At 37.8% G+C, this 22,538-nt stretch overlaps 1 protein-coding gene across 1 annotated transcript in view; it reads right to left on the bottom strand.

The window, feature by feature from the left end:
- Positions 1 to 20,716, bottom strand: part of LOC128867866 (cilia- and flagella-associated protein 61-like) — a 30,001-nt gene extending 9,285 nt beyond the window's left edge. Inside the window, exons 1-12 of the mRNA XM_054109432.1 lie at positions 20,321 to 20,716; positions 20,061 to 20,242; positions 19,842 to 19,986; positions 17,312 to 17,456; positions 10,178 to 10,323; positions 9,249 to 9,359; positions 9,002 to 9,168; positions 8,638 to 8,930; positions 4,782 to 5,140; positions 4,492 to 4,684; positions 519 to 802; positions 216 to 446 (exon numbers count right to left, since the gene is read on the bottom strand). Coding sequence (XP_053965407.1) covers positions 216 to 446; positions 519 to 802; positions 4,492 to 4,684; positions 4,782 to 5,140; positions 8,638 to 8,930; positions 9,002 to 9,168; positions 9,249 to 9,359; positions 10,178 to 10,323; positions 17,312 to 17,456; positions 19,842 to 19,986; positions 20,061 to 20,242; positions 20,321 to 20,664 — 2,600 coding nt within the window. The 5' untranslated portion in view covers positions 20,665 to 20,716. The remainder of the gene's footprint in view (positions 1 to 215; positions 447 to 518; positions 803 to 4,491; positions 4,685 to 4,781; positions 5,141 to 8,637; positions 8,931 to 9,001; positions 9,169 to 9,248; positions 9,360 to 10,177; positions 10,324 to 17,311; positions 17,457 to 19,841; positions 19,987 to 20,060; positions 20,243 to 20,320) is intronic.
- Between the last annotated feature and the right edge of the window lie 1,822 nt (positions 20,717 to 22,538).

Below are 22,538 nucleotides of genomic sequence, written 5' to 3'. Positions count from 1 at the left end.
TTCTTATAAAAAAAACTTTGCTATTCGGAGACGGCTTAAAACTGTAGGTCCCTCAATTTGCGTGGCAACATTAAGACGCACACCACAAATAGCAGGATCTCGCCAACACCAACTCTAATTGTACATATGTATGTATATACGTGTAACACATAAACGTAGGTATATATGTAAGTATAACTTTACTTACGTATGCATGTGCATTCAGGTGACCTTACCTATTGATCATCTTCACGGTGGAGCTGGTGAAACAGAAAAATTTTCGAAAGTCCATGCAACTCAAAGTGTCGCGAATAAAACTGTTACTATTCTCAGTATTAACATAACAGTTACTCTGATCCTCACAGACACTGCATTTAAAATTACGATCGTAGATGCCTTCCACTACGCCCGTTGATGAAACGACGGTAACGCGCGGGCGCGGCAGGCAACAATGACATTTCATTTCGCTAAATCAAATAAAAAATCAATAGAAGTGTTCGATAAAGAAAAAAGGGGTTTTAATATTAAAAATGTGTTACCTGGAGTTTATAAAGTTGAAAAGAAGTATTCGTAGAAGGGCACGAGTCATACTATTGAAGCCCAGTATTACAATGGGTTCTGAATTACCAAATGGTTTTGACGGCAATAAATTGTGATAGTAAACAGCAAAACTATCATTTTTAAAGTCCAGAGGATTAATGGTGTCGGTAGAAGTTGTGACTGTTGGTTCGTTTGATTCTCGACGGTGTAATTGTGCAATTTCTCGCGGTTCAATGGGTTGCATTTGTTTGACTAAATCATTGGTTAGTGCTTTAACACCGCTCTGTTTGAGGGCGATGAGACGTACGAGACGTAAGAGATGTAATTAAGCAAATATAATGAGAAATATAAGAAACAAAAAGGTTACGAAACCCGTTTGGGCGATTTTTATTTACAAGATTCTGATTAACAGAGTAGTACAAATAAAAATATATTTCTGTATGTTGTTTAACACCGAGTTTTCGTAAAAAGTTTAGAGGGCTGGTTTGAGAATGGGCAACATGCACAATCCACTGGTCTCGCAGTGCGAACTCAGGAGAATGTGGCCACGATGTACAGAATGCAAGAGTGTGGCCAACATCAGACTGTTAACCGACTCTTAGCGAATTTGACAAAATCAGATGATGGGCTGTTGTAGCCGGAATTATGAATCGGTTTGTTTACTACAAAACTAGTGGTATACGAAAAAAAATCGAAACAGCCTTCGCTCATGTTGCTTCGTCGCCGTCTGAACAACGGCTGATTTGACGAGTGTGTGAATACGTGTGAAACGAGCGGGTAGAGTTCGGCACCCGAGTACTTCTATGATATGGCAGCCAAAGTCGCTCGCTCAATTTTGTTTTTCAACATAGGGAATTACCAATCCTGGTAATCTATCATATTTGACAATATTCAGAGGGGGTGTTATGGGCTTATTTTTTTAATTTCACTTCGGCTGGGAACTCGATTTTGGAGAATGCCAAGCGCTCATGAACCATGATGAGCGACCAAATATTACATAAGTCAACATCTCGATACTCAATTTTTCGTTGTATAACAATTGCCAAATTTAATTGAATGCGACGGCAATATTTTAAGTGCAGGCATTGCCGTGTTATGTTATCGTCATTTCGAAAATGTCCTCAGGTAAGCCGTTTAGTTGTGCCCGCGCTCTTAGTTGTTTGAAAACATTGTCTGATTTATACGATGAAGAGGAAAGAAGGACGTCGAGATTCTGGGGGAATTATTTTTTGCAAAGAGGGAAATGCAAAGTCTGGTAAACTAAAATCAGCAAAGATGCCGCCAATCCGAGTGTCACAAAAAAATAGAAATTGGCTGTTAAACATGTAAAATGATAGCCCTTTGCTTCACAGATGTTGGCAATATCGGACTTCAAAATGGTCATGACATAAATTGCCAACTCATTCAATTTGCTGTTTCGATTGACAATTTCGTTGAAATTGACCATTGAAAATGATCAAAAGTTTAGTGCCGAGATGCCTGGTAAACGACTTTTAATAGTTTGGAGAAATATTGCGACACTTATTTTCCAATTTTTACACTGGAAAAGATGTGAAAATATTTTAAACAGCTTAAAAAACTTTTGGGTCACAATTCTGTATAAAAATCTGTAAAGACAAAATAATGTAAAATTAATATTTTGTGTATACTTGCAGACAGAATCAGCTGATAGGCTGACGTAGCTTGGGTGACAAAGCGGGTTGTTTACGAAACAGCTAAGATCGTGTTGTGATATATGAAAGAAATCAATACAATGCCACTTCATTGCTGTCTGAACACCGACTGATTGGACGAGTGTGTGAATACATGTGAAATGATAGTGCAGAATTCGGTTGCCGAGTCCCCGTTATGTGGCAGCCGGAATTCCCCTCAAAATTTTCTTTTTCACCATAGTTATTGGCCAAAACTTGTAAATCTATCATCCTTGCTCTCAACTGTGTTTTTATGGTGCTTACAGTTTTTCTCTCAATTGAGATGGATTGACATTACGAGTACCAAAATCCACTTAGATAAACTACTTAGATGGTAGCTAATTAAAAAAAACGATACAACTTTTCTTTCCTGGTGTTCAGCGATGAGGCCCAATTTTGGCTTAATGTTACGCCAATAAGCAAAATTGCCGTACTTGAGCTGAAGGGCAACCCGAACCCATTCACAAACAGCCACTACATTCATTGAAAACATCTTTGATTTTCAAAAACAAATGCTTCCACTCTAAGCAGGGTTGGCTATCATGCGACAAAAATCCACTTTGTTTGTTGTACAAAGCGGCAGTAGTTTTATATACAAATTGGCACAAAATTAATCACCCTATCGGAAGACTTATACTTTTTGCTAATGACGTTGTACTTCAATCATATTTCAGACTAGCAATGAAACGCGTAAAGGTCAAAATAAAGATTCCCAACACTCAAATTTTTTTTTCTTTGGTAAAAAAGTTAAAGAATTTTATGTTTTTATTTTAAAAAGTAAAAAGAATTTAAAGGTTTTCTAAGAGGAAACGTGTGTGAGTGCACTAGAATTTTTTTTTGTTCTTATGTAACAAGGACTATGAATAAGTTCGTGCGGTTTTACAACAGATGGCGTAACTTGATTATTATTCCATCGATCCACATTTCCAAACATTCATTGGAGAGCTACTGTCGTAAGGCACAAATCGAATTTCGTGCCAAATAATGTGCTTTTGCGGGGAATTCTTCGTCATTATTTTAATATGAAGAAAAAAGCAGCCGAAAGTCATCGTATCTTGGTGGAAGTTTATGGTGAGCATGCTCTATCTGAGCGAACGTGCCAGAAGTGGTTTGCACGCTTTAAAAGTGGTGATTTTGGCTTGGAAGACGAAGAACGCGAGGGTGCGCCGCCAAAGTTCATGGATACCGAATTGGAGGAATTGCTCGATCAAGATCCGGCTCAAACGCAAGAAGAGGTTGCAAAAACTTTGGGAGTTGATCAATCAACCATTTCCAAACGTTTAAAAGCCATGGGAATGATCCGAAAGGTAGGCCATTGGGTGCCGTATGAATTGAAGCCAAGAGACGTTGAACGCCGTTTTATGGCATGCGAACAACTGCTTCAACGGCACAAAAGAAAGGGTTTTTTGCATCGAATTGTGACTGGCGATGAAAAGTGGGTCCATTACGACAATCCAAAACGTCGGGCAACGTATGGATACCCTGGCCATGCTTCAACATCGACGTCGGCGCAGAATATTCATGGCCTGAAGGTTATGCTGTGTATCTGGTGGGACCAGCTGGGTGTTGTGTATTATGAGCTACTGAAACCGAATGAAACGATTACGGGGGATGTCTACCGACGACAATTGATGCGTTTGAGCCGAGCACTGCGAGAAAAACGGCCGCAATACGTCGATAGACACGACAAAGTTATTTTGCAACATGACAATGCTCGGCCACATGTTGCACAAGTGGTCAAAACATACTTAGAAACGCTCAAATGGGATGTCCTACCCCACCCGCCGTATAGTCCAGACCTTGCGCCATCCGATTACTATCTCTTCCGATCGATGCAACATGGCCTGGCTGACCAGCACTTCCGTAATTACGATGAAGTCAAAAAATGGATCGATTCGTGGATTGCGGCAAAACCGACCGAATTTTTCACAAAGGGAATCCGTGAGTTGCCAGAAAGATGGGAAAAAGTAGTAGTAAGCGATGGACAATATTTTGAATATTAAATTTGTAACCATTTTACGTCAATAAAGTTTCAAATTTCGAAAAAAAACCGCACGAACTTATTCATAGTCCTATACTACAGATTAAAGCAAACAAAAAAAAAAAACGATTAAACAGCAGTATGGGGAGTTCCCCATCGCAAAAAAATGTTCACCCGTCCGGCCAAAAACAGATAGGGTTCAGAAACGATGTTCCGTTATGTTGGACTAGCTGCTGAGTCTATTCATCTACATTATTCTTAGACTTTACCGGTAACCCTGTATGAACAAACCGTACTCACCATTGTCGACTGCACATAATAGAACTCCCAGTAACCAGTCACACAGGATATTTGACGAAATATGACATCCGACTCCCACGTGTAATTTGGATGTAGTCTTAACACGACAATTTCGCCTGGAGCACATTTCAACCTCGTCTCATTACGCATGCAATTATATTTATACTCCAACTCTTGTTGCTTGTTGAAGGGTCTGTGCGGGTGAGAGAAAAGAAAAATGGTTGCTCTAATTATTTGCGCCATTGTATTTAGCTGTAGAACATGCCCATATTCTTGATACTTCAACGTACCTCACTATGACGAAGCCAACAATGGTGTTGCTTTGCAACGGCCGCTTCGGATCGCCACAACGGATTGTTAAAAAATTGTATTCGCTATTTGGATTTTCGAAGACATCTGCCAATACGGTGTGAATGATTTTAGATTCGACCAGCGTCTCGGGTGGTGCAAGTAACGACTGCTTGGAAAGGACTACTGAATAGGTTGAGGCACGCTTATTGAGCATTGCTGTTGATTTTTTTACAAGTTTTTCAATGAAAGGAACATCCTCGGGCAATGCATTCATTACACCCATGTAGCCGAAAATGGAACTCCGGTTAATGATGTAAACGGTGTCATCGATTTTTGAGCCAGGACGTGGAACGAGGCTCTGAAGGTTGAAAATGTAATAAATAAGTGATTTATGATTGATTGAAAATATTTTCTACAATGCAGGTTTTAAAAAAAATTGGTCGATAGATACTAAATATGCGCGGGTTATTGTTTTTAGTTTGAGTTTAAGTACACGTAGGGCTTTCTCGCTAATTTAGCAGCTATGACTTGAACCTGGATGTATTGTTAGAAATTAAACAGCCATACTTTTTGAGCAAATCAATCAAAAGTTCAAGTTGTTTGTTGTAAATTTATTTATTGTTTTCTGAACACTGAATACTGACATTTTGTCTCTCCATTAAGAGTTTGATATCATTTTAAAGGGAAATTTTCAAGCCGTCATTTAAGCATAATTTAAAAACTCAGAAACCTTCAAAAGAAAAAGAAAATGATGATTGTTTTAATTTTAATTGTAAATTTTAAAAACTAATATAAAAAAAATGTGCTTACCAAAAAAATTCCTATTAAAACTTCTATAAAAATATTATTTTGGTTTTCGGCAATGATTTGAGTATAAATTGAAAAAAAGGAGTTGCACAAAAAAGAAATACATTTGTTAACTTAATTCATCAACTTAGCGCTATATATTTCCTCCCCTCTCTTAAGTCATTTATGTTACTGTATGGGAGAGCACTTTCACCCAATTTTATCAAACTTTTTTTTTAAATTTAATGAACCAAAACGTAACTTCAAGGGTAGTGGACAAAATAAGGCCAGATGAGATTGATTACATAATTTCAGCTGAAGTTCCAGATGAAACAGTTGACCCAAAATTGTATGCAGTAGTTACCAGACACTTGATACATGAACTTTGCGGACTTTTCAACTACAATTCACGCTATATGGTCGACAGCAATTGTTCCAAGTGGTACCCAAGACACGTGCTTGCTGAAACCGTAACGGGAAATGATGGATACCCATTGTATCGTCGGCGATCAGTTGCGGATAATGGGCGATCGGTAGTTGTGAGGGTTAGAGGACAAAATGTTGATGTAGGTAATCGTTGGATTGTGCCATACTCGCCAATATTGTCCAAAGCTTTTGAAACTCACATAAATGTAGAATACTGTAACTCTGTGAAGTCCATAAAGTACAGATGTAAATATGTTAACAAAGGTAGCGATATGGCTGTATTCGCTGTAACCAATGCAAATGATGAAATATCACAGTAACAGATGGGTTGCTATGTAAGTAGCAACGAAGTAATCTGGCGTATCTTTTCATTTGAGATCCATGAAAGACACCCTACAGTAGTCCATTTGGCAGTCCATTTAGAAACTGGTCAACGAGTTTATTTTAATGAATCGAACGCGGCAGACAGAGCGGCACGTCCACCGTCGACAACATTAACAAGTTTCTTCACAGTCTGTCAAACTGATGATTTTGCTTACACTTTGCTGTATGCTGACATGCCACGATATTACACCTGGAATGCATCATCGAAATCGTTTCAGCGTCGAAAACAAGGAACACCAGTTGAAGGACATCCAAATGTATTTTCTTCAGACGTTCTGGGTCGCATCTACACAGTACATCCAAATAACGATGAATGTTATTATTTGCGGCTGTTGTTGGTGAATATTCGTGGTACGATATCTTTTGAACAACTGAGAACAGTTAATGGACAGCTGTGTGCGACTTACCGTGAGGCATGCCAACTATTGCATTTACTTGAGAACGATTCGCACTGGGATGATACGCTCAAGGATTCCGTAATATCTTCATCGCCGCATCAAATTCGTACATAGTTTGCGATTATCATATCGACATGTTTCCCCTCGAATCCAAAATATTTGTGGGTTAAGTATAGAGATGACATGCCTGAGGATGTTTTGTATCGTGTGCGCCGTCGAAATTTGAATCCTACACAACATATGACTGCAGAAATAAAGTATTGTCGTGTTTGGGAATGACAGCACCAAATCGTCATATGCACGATGCATTAAACCATGAGTTGCAAAGAGAACAACAGTACGTCATTGAAGCATTGGTCGAAACAGTTCGTACAAATGTTCCACTATTAAATCATTAACAAAAAATTGCGTACAACATTTTGATAGAAGCTGTGAAGAGTGGATCTGGTGGAAATTATTTTTCTTCTTCTTTCTCCCAGAGGAACCAGAAAAACGTTCTAAATTTCATTGCTTTTGGCGAGGATCAGATCGCGAAATGATGTTGCTCTAGCGTTGGCTTCATTTGGCCCATAAGAGGTCACTGGAGGCACTGGACAGAACGTTGAAAGATCTTCGTGACAACCAAAATATTTTTGTCGGGACCATGATACTGTTGTCAGGTGATTTTAGTCAGACTCTTCCAGTAATTTCCAGATCAACTGTTGCTGATGAACTAAATGCATGCCTAAAATCATCGAATTTGTGGCAGTATGTAAAGACACTCCAATTAACAACTAGCGAGAATTTTTGCAACAAGATTGAACAGTTGTTAGACATTGGAAATAATAAAGTTGCAGTGGACACCTCGACCGGATTCATCACGTTACCCACAGATTTCTGTCAAATCACAGACTCAAAAGAGGAGCTTATTCAGCGTGTTTTCCCAGATATAGCGCAAAAGTTCAATATCTATAATTGGCTGGGTGAACGAGCAATATTGACAGCGAAAAATAAAGATATCGAGAATCTTAATGCGACCATTCAGAATTTTCTTCCAGGACAGTTGGTTTCCTTCAAATCAGTCGACACCGTTATGAACCAACTATCCCACGGAGTTTTTAATTTCACTGAATTGTCTGGATTATCACCTCACAATTTGCAGTTAAAAATAGGGTCAGTTGTCATCATGCTGCGTAACATTAATCAACCTCGACTGTGCAATGGAACAAGACTGGCTGTGAAAAAGCTGATGAATAACGTCATTGAGGCAACAATCATAAATGGAAAATACAAAGGAGAGGATGTCCCGATCGCGCGGATATCGATGATTTCAACGGATTTACTTTTCGATTTTAAACGCTTATAACTTCCATAGCCAGCATCTCAGGAAAACTGTATTTTATAATTAAGCAACATGATGTTCGAAAATAATGATAAAATTATTAAATACGGACTCGTTTTGTTTATTTTAAGATTACTTTAAACAAAAGTTTAGGTCTTTTATTTATCGATTGAGGCAGTACGAAGTCTGCCGAGTCAGCTAGTAAGTAATAAAAACCAACACTACGTATCACATGCAATGCTTACTCATCACAGAAAAACATTTGACGTCACAAAATAATAAGAAGGATAGATATTGAATTTTACATGTTTTCAAAATATAATGGACTTGGCGGCACATAATATTTTGCAACTTTATTTTTAGAACAGAGAATCAACTTTCTGCAGGTCTGCCAAAAGCGATTAAAAAATCACACTACACCCTAATGCACTCTAAAATTTAACTCGAGAGTATTCGCATAAAATTTAAAATTTAAAATTTTGCATAAAAGTAGAGGAAGTATAAAAAGTAGAGCAAAGTATAATTAGTACTCGTACTCACCACAAACAAACACAGCAGCATTGCAACACTTCTCGGTAAATTCATTCTATTGGGAATGGATATGACACAGTAATCACGATCCGGATGTGCGGTGAAAGCAACCGCAATAAAACGTGAAGCAAAACGTGTGTCCGTAGCTTCGTTAATGCCCAACAATTTTATGGCGAACACATTGGGATATGCATCGAATGGAAAAGCACGATCGTCGCCGACCTTATATGTATCTGGTACATTGTACGGAATGCGCAAACGTTTGCGAAAATCCAATTGGTAGTGTTCATGACTCTTCAAACCTACGAGTAACGAGATATTGAAAATGAAATACTGCTAATTGAGAAGTTTTCAAGTTTCGAATACTACACACAAGTTTCGAGTATTTGCACTTTTCGCAGGAACTCTTCTCGTAAGCGAAAGTAATCATTGCCCGTATCGCTGATGCTATAATTGAAATTTGTGCCATCTTGACTTGGAATAGTGGTTACGAGGCTTTTGCCTGGATATTTCGGGCATGTTGGACTTTTGCACGTTTTACTGTTTTTTGTTCGTTTTTTTAATTAATATTCAAATACCAGTAGATGTAGTTTCTCTAAGTTAGTAGATGAAAGGTTTACCTAGAGTCTATCTTTTTCGTTGCAGCGGTTAATGTATGTAATTCCTGCTCATATATTTCCTCGATTGCTTCTGATGTAAAAAGGTTATAGTAGGGCTTCTTCTCAGTGCCACTGAAACGTAATATAGTATAATATATATATCTATGAATATTACGGTGAGTCAATTTGTATGGGAGAAGTTTTAAATAAGCAAAACTTTAAAATCTATGCTAAAATTTCTAAAGACGCAATAAATGTTGCTCCAAGGGTTCAGCGTGGCCACTATGTATACAGCCTCCGTAATGGTTTGAGCAGTACTCTCTTCAATGGAGAGCGTTAGATCCTCCAGTAAGATGTCGCTCCTGCCCATAAAGCAAAAATCGCTCAGCAGAGGCTAAAAAACAAGATTCCTGGGTTCATAGCCGCAGAAGATTGGCCACCTGGAAGTCCAGATCTGAATCCAGTGGACTACAGTTTGTGGCCAGAATTGGAGAACATGGCTTGTCAAAGACCTCACAGAAATTTGGAGAGTTCCAAACAATCTTTGGCTCGAGCAGGGTCGCCATGGAAACAGTGCGAGCTGTAATAGCTGAATGGCCTAATCGTTTGAAGGCTTGTATAAAAGCAAATGGTGACCATTTCGAATGAATATTTAAAATTTTATTTTTTAATATTAACATGATTAAATAAAACTTATTTCATTAAATAAAAATTATAATTTCACATCTATAACAGGCTAAACTTGTAACAGTAACAGTGTAACAGAATAAGTTCTGCACTCATTATATTAAAGGAAAATTTATTATTGAGTTCTTGACAAAAACTTTCTAATTCAAAATTCTAAAAAAAATCCTTTTCATAAAAAGTAAAATAGTAAGTAAGTAAGAAAAATATATTGAATAAATCAATTATTATTATTTTATAAGAATCCCACACTTGTATGTACTTACGAAACAACAACTCGTTTGTCAAAAGAGGGTTTATCTGCCGAGAACTTTATCATATTACCAAACCCCTCGCATTCGAAGTTTTCCACCAGCGCCATAACATTGACATCGTCATTAAGCCATATGAAGCCGACTGTTTGGTGTTGTAACTATTAAAGAAGCACAAAATATTACAAACAAATTCATGTGTACTGCCTACAAATATTGTACAAATACATAAAATTTAACTTTTTTCTTCATAATGAGGCTCAGGCAGCAACTTCCGGTTAAGTGCGCCAAGAAATAACAAAACATATGTCTTACATCGTTTTCAAAGTCTGCATATGAATTCGTTTTTATGGGGATCCTAAGTCTTCCCCTTACAAAATCATAAGATCATTGCGTTTGAGATATAAAATAAAAGGTGTTCAGATTGGAGGTACTTTTTTCCAATATGGTTTTTTTGACGGATCACGCGTGACTACTGTGAAACTAAATACATAATTTTTTCCAGTATTTATTGACATTCCATCACTGAAAGATTTTCGCATAAACAACGTATACAAACCATACAATTGTATTACGAAAATCGACGCTCTGTAAAAAGCGTTCATCGTGCGCTCATTACGTCAATAAGCAAAATTTCCGTATTTGGGCTGAAGAGCAACCCGAAGCCATTCACAAACAGCCATTACATTCATTGAAAACAAACGTTTGGTGCCGCCTATGGGCTGGAGCAATCATCGGCTCATATTTATTCAAAGACAATGGGACAGTGTAACATTTGGTTCTAACAAGACGGCGCTACTTACCATACAGCCCGTGAAACAATGGGTTTACTACATCATCGCTAGGGTGAGCATTTATCTATGCCCTTGAACCAGTGGATTGGCCACAAAGATTGTATGATATCACACCTTTGGTCTTTTATTTGAGGGGGTATGTAAAGTCTAAATGCTTTGTGATTAAACCAGCTTCGATGAGGCATTGGAAGCCAACATTACTAAAGTTATTTACGAGATACAGACCGAAGTCCTCCAGCGAGTCAGTCAACATTGGTGTTTACGGATGGCCGAATTACAGTGTAGTTGGGACCAACATTTGAAAGGGATTATCTCATGAAATGTCATGAATGTTTCTACACAAAAATAATAAAGATTGCCCAATCAATTTGAATTTCCCTTTTTTTATTTCAATTTAAAATCTGATACCTCTGAGTTGATCATCTTTTATAAAATGTTCAGTAAATTTTTGATCCTCACAAATTCAAACAAAATCTACTAAGATCAAAATAAAGATTCCGATCACTCAAATTATTTAGTAAACCAGTTATTCAAAAACAAATCTGAAGATAAATTTTTCGCCTAGTATAATAATTTATTTGTTTGAATATTTTGATAAATTTAAATAAAAATTGGGATATATGATAAAATATACACTTATCTCTTCAAAGTCTTGAGGAAAATTTAAAGACGAAATAAATATGTAATAGTTCAGAAGAATCTACTCTCTGTTTTTGTTCTGTTTGAAAGGCTCGGTAAGTTCAAACTTCGACAACGCAGGCTGTAGGTTGGCAATATTTGATGAAGAACGAATTGAGTAATGTTTTCTAAACTCTCTCTCGATGATTGTCATAATAGCCGACATGATCCATCCAATTGCCTACTTAGTAGAAAGCCGCACTTATTGGCAAGATAGATTATCCTTTGGATTTTAAGGCTGACATTGTCATCGATGTTAATGCTGATTTTTAGATAAACGAAATATTTTACAACCATCATAACCTGTCACAGTGACGTGGGTGCCGATAGGCGCGTGCGCCAACTATTTGTTTGATGACAGGAGGTACTTCGTTTTGTCCTCGTTCACCACCAAACCAATTCGTTTTGCTTTTTCATCCAGTGTGGAAAAAAGCTGAATAAACAGCACGGTTGTTGGGCCGATGATATCGATCTGTGGCTCTCCTCGATCTTTTCCCAACATCAGGTTAAAAAAGTCACACGACAGAGGATCACCCTGTCTGAAACCTCGTTTGGTATTGAATGGCTCGGAGAGGCTCTTATCAATTCTGACAGCGCTCATATTGAGCAACGGCATTTTGCAAAGCCGTTTTAGCTTGGGGGTAAATCAAATTCAGACATCGCGACATATACAGTGGCTCACAGCTTATTTCGTGTGCCCGTTTATCAAAATAAAAAAGTTTAATATTTTTGTATAAACTTTATTTAGAAAAAAAACTTAAACGTACATTCAAAGATAAATTATTTCTTGTTACAAACATACATAAATAAACTTAAATTATTTCTTCTTAAGTAATATATTTACAGCAAAATCAAAATTATAAGTAAATCCACGTCACACCTTATTTCGTGTGCTTAACCAAACTAGAAAAAACATGATTTTTTTTTTAATTTATTATGTTTTTACTAATCTAATATTTTGAGGGTAGCCTTTTTGTTTTAATACAGCTTTTAACCGGGATTGCATGGAGCTAACAAGTTTTCCAGTGTATTCAGGAGATATTTTCTCCCACTCCACTTGCAATGCTGTTTTTAGAACTTGTTTTTTGCTTATGTTATGTTTTCTAATTTTTTGATCCAGAATATTCCTGAAATTCTTAATTACATTGAGATCAGGTGATTGTGCTGGCGTTTTTACCACATGAGGGCAATTCCATATAAGCCACCGGTGCACTAATTCCGACTTATGCTTCGGATCATTGTCCTGATAGAACCTGAACCTGTCCCGAATGCCTAATTTTTCAGCACTTTGTAGTAAATTATTTTTTAATAAATTCAAATAAACTGTTTTATCCATAATTTCGTCGATAAAAACCAAGTTTCCGACACCAGCTGTTGACATGCAGCCCCAAACCACTACATGGCCCCCACCGTGTTTTACTGTATCACGCAGATTCTTCGGGTCCAGCTCCGCGTTGGGCTTACGCCAAACGAAAGACTTTCCATCGGAACCAAAGAGGTTGAATTTGCTTTCGTCGGCGAAAATAACGTCATTCCAAAATGTTTGGTATTTATTAACATGGTTTTCGGCAAACTCCACCCTTAATCTTCTGTTACGCTCATAAGCAAACGGTTTGTTTCGAGCTGCACGACCATGGAAATCAGCTTTGCGCAGAATTCTTCTTATTGTTTCAGGATTACATGACTTATCAAATACTTTTTCAACCTCTTTTGTCAAAGCTGGCGCACTAATTCGTGGGTCTTTTTTAATTTTTCTTAATATCCACCTTTCATCAGCTTCTGTAAAAATTTTGTTTGGAGCTTGGCGGCCTTTGTCAACCACTCTTTTTTCGCGAGAAAAGCGTTGAATAATGTACTGTACTGTGGAAGTACTTAAATTTACAATTTCAGCAATTTTTTTCTGCGACTTTCCATTTTTGTTATGCGTAATCACTAATTCGCGCCTTTCAATCGACGTACGACGACCCATCACGGTATTTTTAAATTAAGCTGGACAACCGACTATTTTCAATGTATAAACTAAATAAGGATATAATCTAATATACTATGCAAAACAAATTTCCTATAATTGCTAACCGGTTTACTGGAGCCGATAACGGTAAAAGTGAACACACGAAATAAGCTGTGACGTCAATTTACCTAGTATTCTGTTTTTGTTGTAAATATTCTACTAAAGCAGAAAAAATTTGAATGCATTTATACATGTTTGTAATTAGAAATAATTTATCTTTGATTGTGCATTTAAATTTTTTTTAAAGTAAATCAAATAAAAATAATTTTACAATTCTTTAGTTTAACATACAGCCACACGAAATAAGCTGTGAGCCACTGTAGGTAACACCTTTCCGTGCTGTCGAATGCAGTTTTAAAATATAAAATAGGATAGATCTTACTAGGTATTAAAATACATTTTTTAGGATCAGCGGGCTAATGAATAATTCGGGGCTTTGCTTGAAATGACATACTCCCGATGGTAATCAAAACTTTACTTTGAGTTGAAATGAACTCCACAGTCTCAAAAGTATTAGCGCGGTTAAAGCTTATCATACGTGTAATTGAACAGAGTTTGTAAAAAGCAATGGGTTTAATTGTGATACCATAAAGGGGGAAGGGGAATAGGAGAGAGGGAGGAACCAGACAGAATCCAGGGCTTCGATTAGAGGATTTGACTGTTTCAAGCTGCTGATGAATTTCACCGGATGTGTAATATTTAAAATCGCAATATCCGCTGGTGTAGCGAAACAGTGAGAGCTCAGATGTTTAAACCTTAGCCCGACGAGAGCAGGACAGCTGAGAAGAGGATGTTTCCACCTCATGCCCTAGACAGCTTCTGCAGAAAGGGCTTGAAGCAATGCCTAGCCTCACCGCATGGACACCTAACGGACAGTGTCTGGTGAGGATACCTACCAAATTCGACAGCTGTAGCTTTGTTTGCCTTAGAAGTTCTCTCGAGCGCCCCCGATCTACCCGCGGTCAGAAGGGTCTCGCTACCTTGCATGTTTGCGCTCTAGCTCAGCACTCGCTGAGTTGACGCGAAACCCATCTTTCCAGGAGTAGATCACAGGTTCTTAAGGGAGCTCCAACCCTCTCATATTGCGATAAAGCCGTCTCAAGGGTCCCCTGTCAAGCCAACTCATCGGCCCTGGAGTTTCCCTCTATGCCGCTGTTATCGGGAACCCAAATGAGCCTAACATAGAAGTATTCCGATGCAATCGAGAGAGAAGTCGGCATTCCCTGAATAATTTCGAACACACAAACAACAAGCCCAAGGCCCTAATTGCCGCTTGGCTGTCGGAGTAGATATTTTTCTCCTTTACTGTAATTACAGAAGCGAGCAACCAATCCACAGCTTTCTTAATTGCGGCTACTTCTGCTTGGAAAACACTACAGTGGTCCGGAAGCCTAAATTTGAACTTGATGGGGAGCTCCTCGCAGAATCCTCCGCCACCAACTCTTCCGTCCCGTCTAGCCATCCGTAAACATATTTGCCATGCTCTGCCACCAAATGTTGTACCCCGCCCAGTCTTCCCTTGAAGGAGTATGAATGGAAAAAGTTCGGCTCGGACCTAGCGAAGGTGTACAATGATACAGCACCATGGGGATGAACTCAAAGTTGTTAAGAATGCTAGAGTGTCTGTAGCTTAAGTTTGGCTTAAGGCTGCAGTTTTTTCTGCAATGTCCACGGGTGCCACATTCATCATAGCGTCGAGTAGGTGTGGTCCCAAGCGCCCCACTGATTCCAATGAGGGCAGACCTTTGAACCTCTCAGCTTCTTAACTGATGTCATCCTTTCCAGCGAGTTCCACTAGACAACTTGAATACCTCCTCAGGTTTTTTGTGCCATATAAATAATGGACTTAGGGTTGCACCACTTGGATGTAATAGTTCTCAGCTTCTTAACTGATGTCATCCTTTCCAGCGAGTTCCACTAGACAACTTGAATACCTCCTCAGGTTTTTTGTGCCATATAAATAATGGACTTAGGGTTGCACCACTTGGATGTAATAGTTTTATTTATATATATAATATTCGTACATTCGAATGTACTCAAGGGTTTCATCCACCAGTTCGCAAAATGGCAGATGATTGTTTTTGCTAATTCTAGTTTCCTGAAATTATACCACACTTTATTGCTCCGTAAAATATCCTGTGAGAGTTCGTAAGCCCTCCCTATCTAGGTTTAGAAACCTATTTGGTGCTCTTCTGAAGCGAAGGATACACTGTTTAGTCTGCCTCTGTCCTGAACTCTCCAGCTAATTTTGTACGTGCTTCCTATCCTACATATATGTCGGCTTTAGTGAGCCCATAAAAGGGTTGTGGCCCATGAAATTTTTAAAAATCGCCTAATTTCGCTAAGCATTCAACCTGCTCGTTGTCATCATAAATCATCATACATGTCCTAGTACCAACAAAACGATGTTCTGACGATATTAACAAATTCTTGAGGACAGTTAGGCATTTCTCAATGCATTTTCCGGAATCTTTCGCAAATGAATGCAGCGCGAGCTCTGTGGGATAGCTACTGCGAGTTGAGGAAGAAACAGAAACATATTACATATTTGGAAAAAAGTCCGAATTACATGAGTGCGAAAAGCCACGGTCGTTGGACAACTGAAGAGCGCTCGACAATTCTACAAAAACTTTGAGCAACTTGAGAACATTTTAAGAATGCGATTCCTTGACAGCAATCTGGTAACTGAGCCAGTGAACGTATTCTTTTGGAGCATTATTTTGAAATTGGAGATTGCTAAAACAATGTCCAAAGAGAACGGGAAGTTTCTGGAGTTAACTAGATTTTATTTTGACTGTTTTTACCTACATATCTAAAAGGCTTTAATAAAAATCTTTAAAGATTGCCTTTTTTAGTCGGCATAACGTACATTAGTTCTGCCTTCTCCAAACTGGATAAAGAGGCAAAGCGAATGGGTTTGGTGGTGAACGAGGACAAAACGAAGTACCTCCTGTCTTCAAACAAACAGTCGGCACTTTCGCGTATCGGCACCCACGTCACTGTTGACAGTTATAATTTCGAGGTTGTAAAAGACTTCGTTTATTTAGGAACCAGCATTAACACCGATAACAATGTCAGCCTTGAAATCCAACGTAGAATCTCTCTTGCCAACAAGTGCTACTTTGGACTAAGTAGGCAACTGAGCAGTAAAGTCCTCTCTCGACGAACAAAACTAACACTCTACAAGACTCTCATCATGCCCGTCCTAACGTATGGCGCAGAAGCGTGGACGATGACAACATCCGATGAAGCGACGCTTGGAGTGTTCGAGAGAAAGATTCTGCGTAAGATTTTTGGACCTTTGCACGTTGGCAACGGCGAATATCGCAGGCGATGGAACGATGAGCTGTATGAGCTTTACGGCGACATAGACATAGCGCAGCGAATAAAGATCCAGCGGCTTCGTTGGCTGGGTCATGTCGTCCGAATGGATACAAACGCTCCGGCTTTGAAAGTATTCGATGCGGTACCAGCTGGTGGTAGCAGAGGAAGAGGAAGGCCTCCTCTGCGTTGGAAAGATCAGGTGGAGAAGGACTTGGCTTCACTTGGTGTGTCCAATTGGCGCCGGTTAGCACGAGAAAGAAACGACTGGCGCGCTTTGTTAATCTCGGCCAAAACCGCGTAAGCGGTTATCGCGCCAATTAAGAAGAAGAAGAACGTACATACCTCACAAGCTATGAAAGTATTGTGTTTATCGCCTTCATCCATTTCTTTTTGCAGTTCTTCGGCTATGTAAAAGTCACCATATTCCTCACGCAAATCCGGACGATCCACATCAATCACTTCTACGATGTCGTCATTATCTTCAGGCCTAAAAGTAGAGGTTCAGCATTTATAAAAAATGTAGCTGAGTTTAAAATATGAATTCATTAATTACACTGTGTAATCAATTACAAAATCGAACGAAAGGCAGGAATGAAAATGAAGACAGGATTGCGGTATAGCAAATACAAAAGGGGAAGATATGTATACTATTAAGCCATCGGCCGTTTTGTCCCTAAAAGTTAGAATTTTGTATGTTGTATTTTAGTATTTCTAATTTAGTCTCAAGTTGATATAAAATATTGAAAAAAAACTCGTATAACACTGCCTTTAAAATTAATATCGTACCATAGTAAAATTTAATAGCGGAAATTTTTGTTTGTACAGTCTGTGTCAGAAGCAAATAACCGTTTTTTTTCTTGTAACTTCAAGATATATTTCGTTCTGCTTTTTGCTGCATAATAGTTCCACTGAAGGGCTTCGACGCCAGTGCTAACTCAGGTTAGTGTCGTTGGAAACTTTCCCGCAAACGCAACCAAACAAAAATGAGTGAGAAGTGCGCGAAGCGTTTTGAGGCGGTACTTTTATGCACGCATTCGAAAGGGCCCAAATTGTCTTATGCCGCGACTGCAAAAGTAATTAAAAAATCAAAAAAGTTTGTTGTGATGTGGAATCAGCAGTATAGGTGTACAAAAATGTTGATGACTTTTCCGAGCGCGGCTTGAAGCGAGTGAGGACAAAAAATCAGGATAAAGATATCGTCCAACTTTTTAAGCGGGACCCTTCTTTGTGACTACGCCAAGCACGATCAGTTCTTGCTAAAAAGGGAATAGATGCGAGTATCAACATTATCGAACGTCGACTGAAGGAGGCGAACATATCCTACCGTCCCACATCATCAAAACCATTGCTTCCAGAAAAACACATTGAGAAACAAGAAAACAAGAAAATGGCGTCACAGTATTGGACTGACCTTCCCAGTCCCCAGACACTAACCCCATTGAAAATGTGTGGGGAACTATGAAAACGCATCTTGCCGGAAGGCCAGTCCATGATTTAAAGCAACTCGTGCATCAAGTTCGTAAAATCTAGTCCTGTTTGTCGACGAGCTACGCAGAAAAGCTGCTTATTGAGTAATTGCGACTCGTAGTTTTGTACATATAGGGTTTTTCAATAAGAGCGGGTAGATGTTGAAATGGAATAAAATGGCGTTTGCTGTGTGGCACGTAGCGCCGTCCTGCTGTAACCACATGTCGTCTAGGTCCATATGGTTCAATATGGGCCATAAGAAATTGGAAGGGCCACCACGTCTACCGAAAAATGGGCGCAATGCGCGCAACGTTTGCGCTAATGAACACTCATTTTGATAATAAAGTTTTATCATTTGAACGTGCTGTTCAATCGTGTAACTTGCCATGATGATTTGGCATAAGCAACTGAATAATAAACAAAAGATTTGACAGATGTCACCAAAACAAAATGGCTGCCACAGGGCGCCAAAATCGACCCACGCCAATTGAAAAACAGAACGATTATTTTCATAAAAAATTTGCACGATTTGCAATCGTTGCTCAAGTGTGTAGTGTTCCATGATGAAATGTATACTAATGAAGTTTACAAATGACAAGCGAAAAATAAAAAATATTGCGTCATTCGCCCTCCCTATCGGAAAAAAGTTGAAGCGCACCTATTAATGCACCTATTAAAAAACCCTATACTTTCATGTAAAAAATGAATAATCATGAATAATCGTGGTTTCTTTTTTCTGACACAGACTGTATCTGAATTCAATATTTCTTTACCGTGTGGGCAATTTTCACACGTAATAGAAAAAAAAGTAAAAGGGACTTAGATGGTGGAGGGTTAAAATGTTTCATAAAAATATTCTTTGGGGCATTGCCTTGGGGTTCTCTTCATACTAAAAAAGTGCGATAACCAACACGAGTACACCATTAATTCGTATGTGGCTCACAGTCCACACTCCTACAGCCATGCCATAGTGGCACTCATGTCCACATTCAATCACAAAGTGACATTATTTAAAATTTGAAATGGTGGCTCTATTAAGGCCAATAATGTGAAAGAAGTTTCAGAAAAAAATTGTGAAAGTGATTAAAATTTGTTATTCGGGGGCTTTTGCGATCTTAAAACTTCTTTTGTTTATGGTACAAATAATAAGTCTCTTGTTAATGATGTACTAAATCTCGCCATCTGAGTGGAGCGCTTAAGTTTTAATTGTAATAAACGTTCGTTACTTCAACTGAAACCAGGTATCCAAGGGGAAACTGATGGAATCTTTTTCATCTGCGGCTCATGACAGCTAGCGGCTGTATAGAAATCATTTATATGATATTTTAACTTTAGTTTCACAGTATTTTAAGCCGCATGTACGTTATAATTTTTCGAAATAACATAACGGATTTCCGGTACTCACAGAGCTCTACGGTAACGCATGCGCTCTATAACATTATTGCGATGTATTATATGCATCCGTTGAACATTGTGGCATTGTTGTACGCTAAAATTGCGCGGATACAAAATAGTGCTCATGCCCTGCAGCATATCATAGCAAGGAGTATCTGCAAAAGTGAAATAGTCAATCAGCAAAACATTTCAATTAAATGGAATTCAAATATTCTCTACACCCACTCACCTTCTGGCGGCATTTTAGGGTCAGTAGGCATTTGCAGTATCACAACGTAGTATATTTTAAATTCACGATGGAAAAACTCATTAAGTATACGAAGCAAGAGCGTCGGATTATATTTTGGGAAAAATATGAAGCGAGTAAAAAACATTGTGTCGCCCCTGTTAAGATTGTACTCTTTGGTGGTACTGTTTAAAGTTATGTATGCGAAAATGCTCTTTAGTACAAATATTTAGTACAGATATTTAGCACAGCAGGATACGCACCAGAAATGATGTTGCAACCAGTTTGTCCAGCAATCCGGTGGCAGCGCTCCTATTAGTGGATAGTAACTGAATTCCGCATAACCTATAATCGTCACATCTGCAACCCGTTTGCGCACCATGATGCGTTGTGTTGAATATTCTGAAAAGAAGTCAGATGCGTTATGGAAACCGTGCGGGGATGGACCGAAAAAACGGATTTCCTTCCATCTCAGCATATTCGATATGTAGCCGAAATCACGCTCAATATTGGTGATACCGGACATTATGTATAGATTTTCTTCCACGTCTGTCTCAATTCTTGCGTGGGAAGCTTTGATGTTGTCGAAACTTCTTTCAGATTCCATTTTGTTATAAATTTACTTTTAAAAAATATGTAAATAAAAATCGATATTTGGATATGATATGATTTTTGCTTTTGTGAAATTTCTTATGTTTTTATTTATGTCAGAGAGATGAGTTTGAATTTAATAATGATTGCTAATTTTGAATGAAGTTGATTGCCCTTCGGAATAATAAGTAATTGGCATTTCATTCACAGATCGCTTTCAGGCAAGTTTTCATGTCATGAGTTTCATAAGATATAAATGAATCGGGGAATATTCAGTATAATGCGCCACGCTTTGGAAAAAATATGTGAAGTGGGGATAGAAGGGTGTATCCCCATCATAAAACTGAAAACCGTGCCATCCGGAGGCTTATAGTTTTTAAGTAATTCATTGTTAAAATTTAAATACTACCTTTAACCAAAGAAAAGAACACTGGTTTCAAAGTATGTGCTTGAAGGCCCCAAGAACCTAAAGAATTGGAAATATGTTTTCAACGCATAGACGTAATAATATGTTACATTTTTTTGCAGCATAAAACATGAAATAGTACATAGTATTCTTTCTTAAATAACTGCTTAAAAGTGTTCATTGTTAAAAACTTTTAACCAACAAATATGTGTAGTATTGTAACCACGTACGTATATCTGAATAGGCCTTTAGGTACATAGAAGTAGAGGTGTTCATGTGCTTATGATTATTTAGACCTTAAGTATTGTTCTTACTTAGCTGTAACTAAACCTTAAGACTTGTTTGCAAGTGAAACATTTGTAATAATAGGCCTCTTCTTTTCGCCAAGCGTTAGCAAGTAGCGAATAGATGAAGCAACTGGTACAAATAACATATTTTTGTAGCGCTGGTTACAGTTGTTTTTAAAATAGTCAGTTATACCAGTTTTATGAGGTGAATCTTGCTTGATAGCTTTTTTGTTGAGATAGCGAGCAGACAAGTGGTGAATAGAAGAGGCCTAATGGCAAGGAGGTACTATTTTGTAAACACAAAGCCTCACACCATTTTGAAATGGATATAAAACAGGCGTTCGATGTTGTACAAGAAGATACATGTGTGTCTTCTAACAAACCATTGCCACCTGATATAACTGTTGTTAAAAGCTTTTTCTCACAAAAAATAAGCAGTTATTCAAAATATCTTGCAACTGTTTTGCTTATCTCTTATTAGTTTTCATGATGATTTGAAATTTTGAAATATTTTTTCAATTCGATTTTTGAGTTAATAAGTAGATGGTATGGTATGATATTTTCTTGATTAACTACATAAAATAAGTTTATTGTTGACCATTTTGGCCTAAAAAATATGTGCTAAAAATGTTCTAAAACTGAACTAAAACATGAACACAATACGAAATTTAGTATTAATTACCTAACTTAGAAAAATTAAACACTTTGCGTATATTCCATTGGTTTTCTTTGGGATCTCGAAAGTTGGCAATATTTTTTCTACTTGATTTTTGAGTTAATACTTATAAACATATACAATTACATATTATGCAGCATATGGGATAAATTAATAGTATTTTCTTGAATAACTATATACTATATATTATGTTTATTCATAAACGTTTCTACTTAAAAACGATGTCCTAAAAATGTTCTAAAAATGTACTAAAACCTTTTTTTTATTAAAAGATCAGGAATAGTTATTAAACGTATCTTTTGCCTATATTTCGTATCTCCTAGTGGTTGGGAATTGGAAATATTTGTTTGTATTGTAATATTGTGTGCAATATTGTACGTAAAAACATTTTCTAAAAATGTACTACAAAATGTTGAACACTATATTTCATTGTTAGCGTGAGACGGTTTCTGAGCCTGCTAATGGTTGCTAATAAATGGTTGCCTCACCTCTTGGGTAGTCCGATTTTCTTTTTTTTATTT

The sequence above is a fragment of the Anastrepha ludens genome, chromosome 6 (genome assembly GCF_028408465.1).
Source record: "Anastrepha ludens isolate Willacy chromosome 6, idAnaLude1.1, whole genome shotgun sequence".
In the NCBI taxonomy this organism is placed as follows: domain Eukaryota; kingdom Metazoa; phylum Arthropoda; class Insecta; order Diptera; family Tephritidae; genus Anastrepha; species Anastrepha ludens.
The sequence above is the reverse complement of the archived record's forward strand: the minus strand, read 5'-3'. Positions and strand labels throughout refer to the sequence as shown.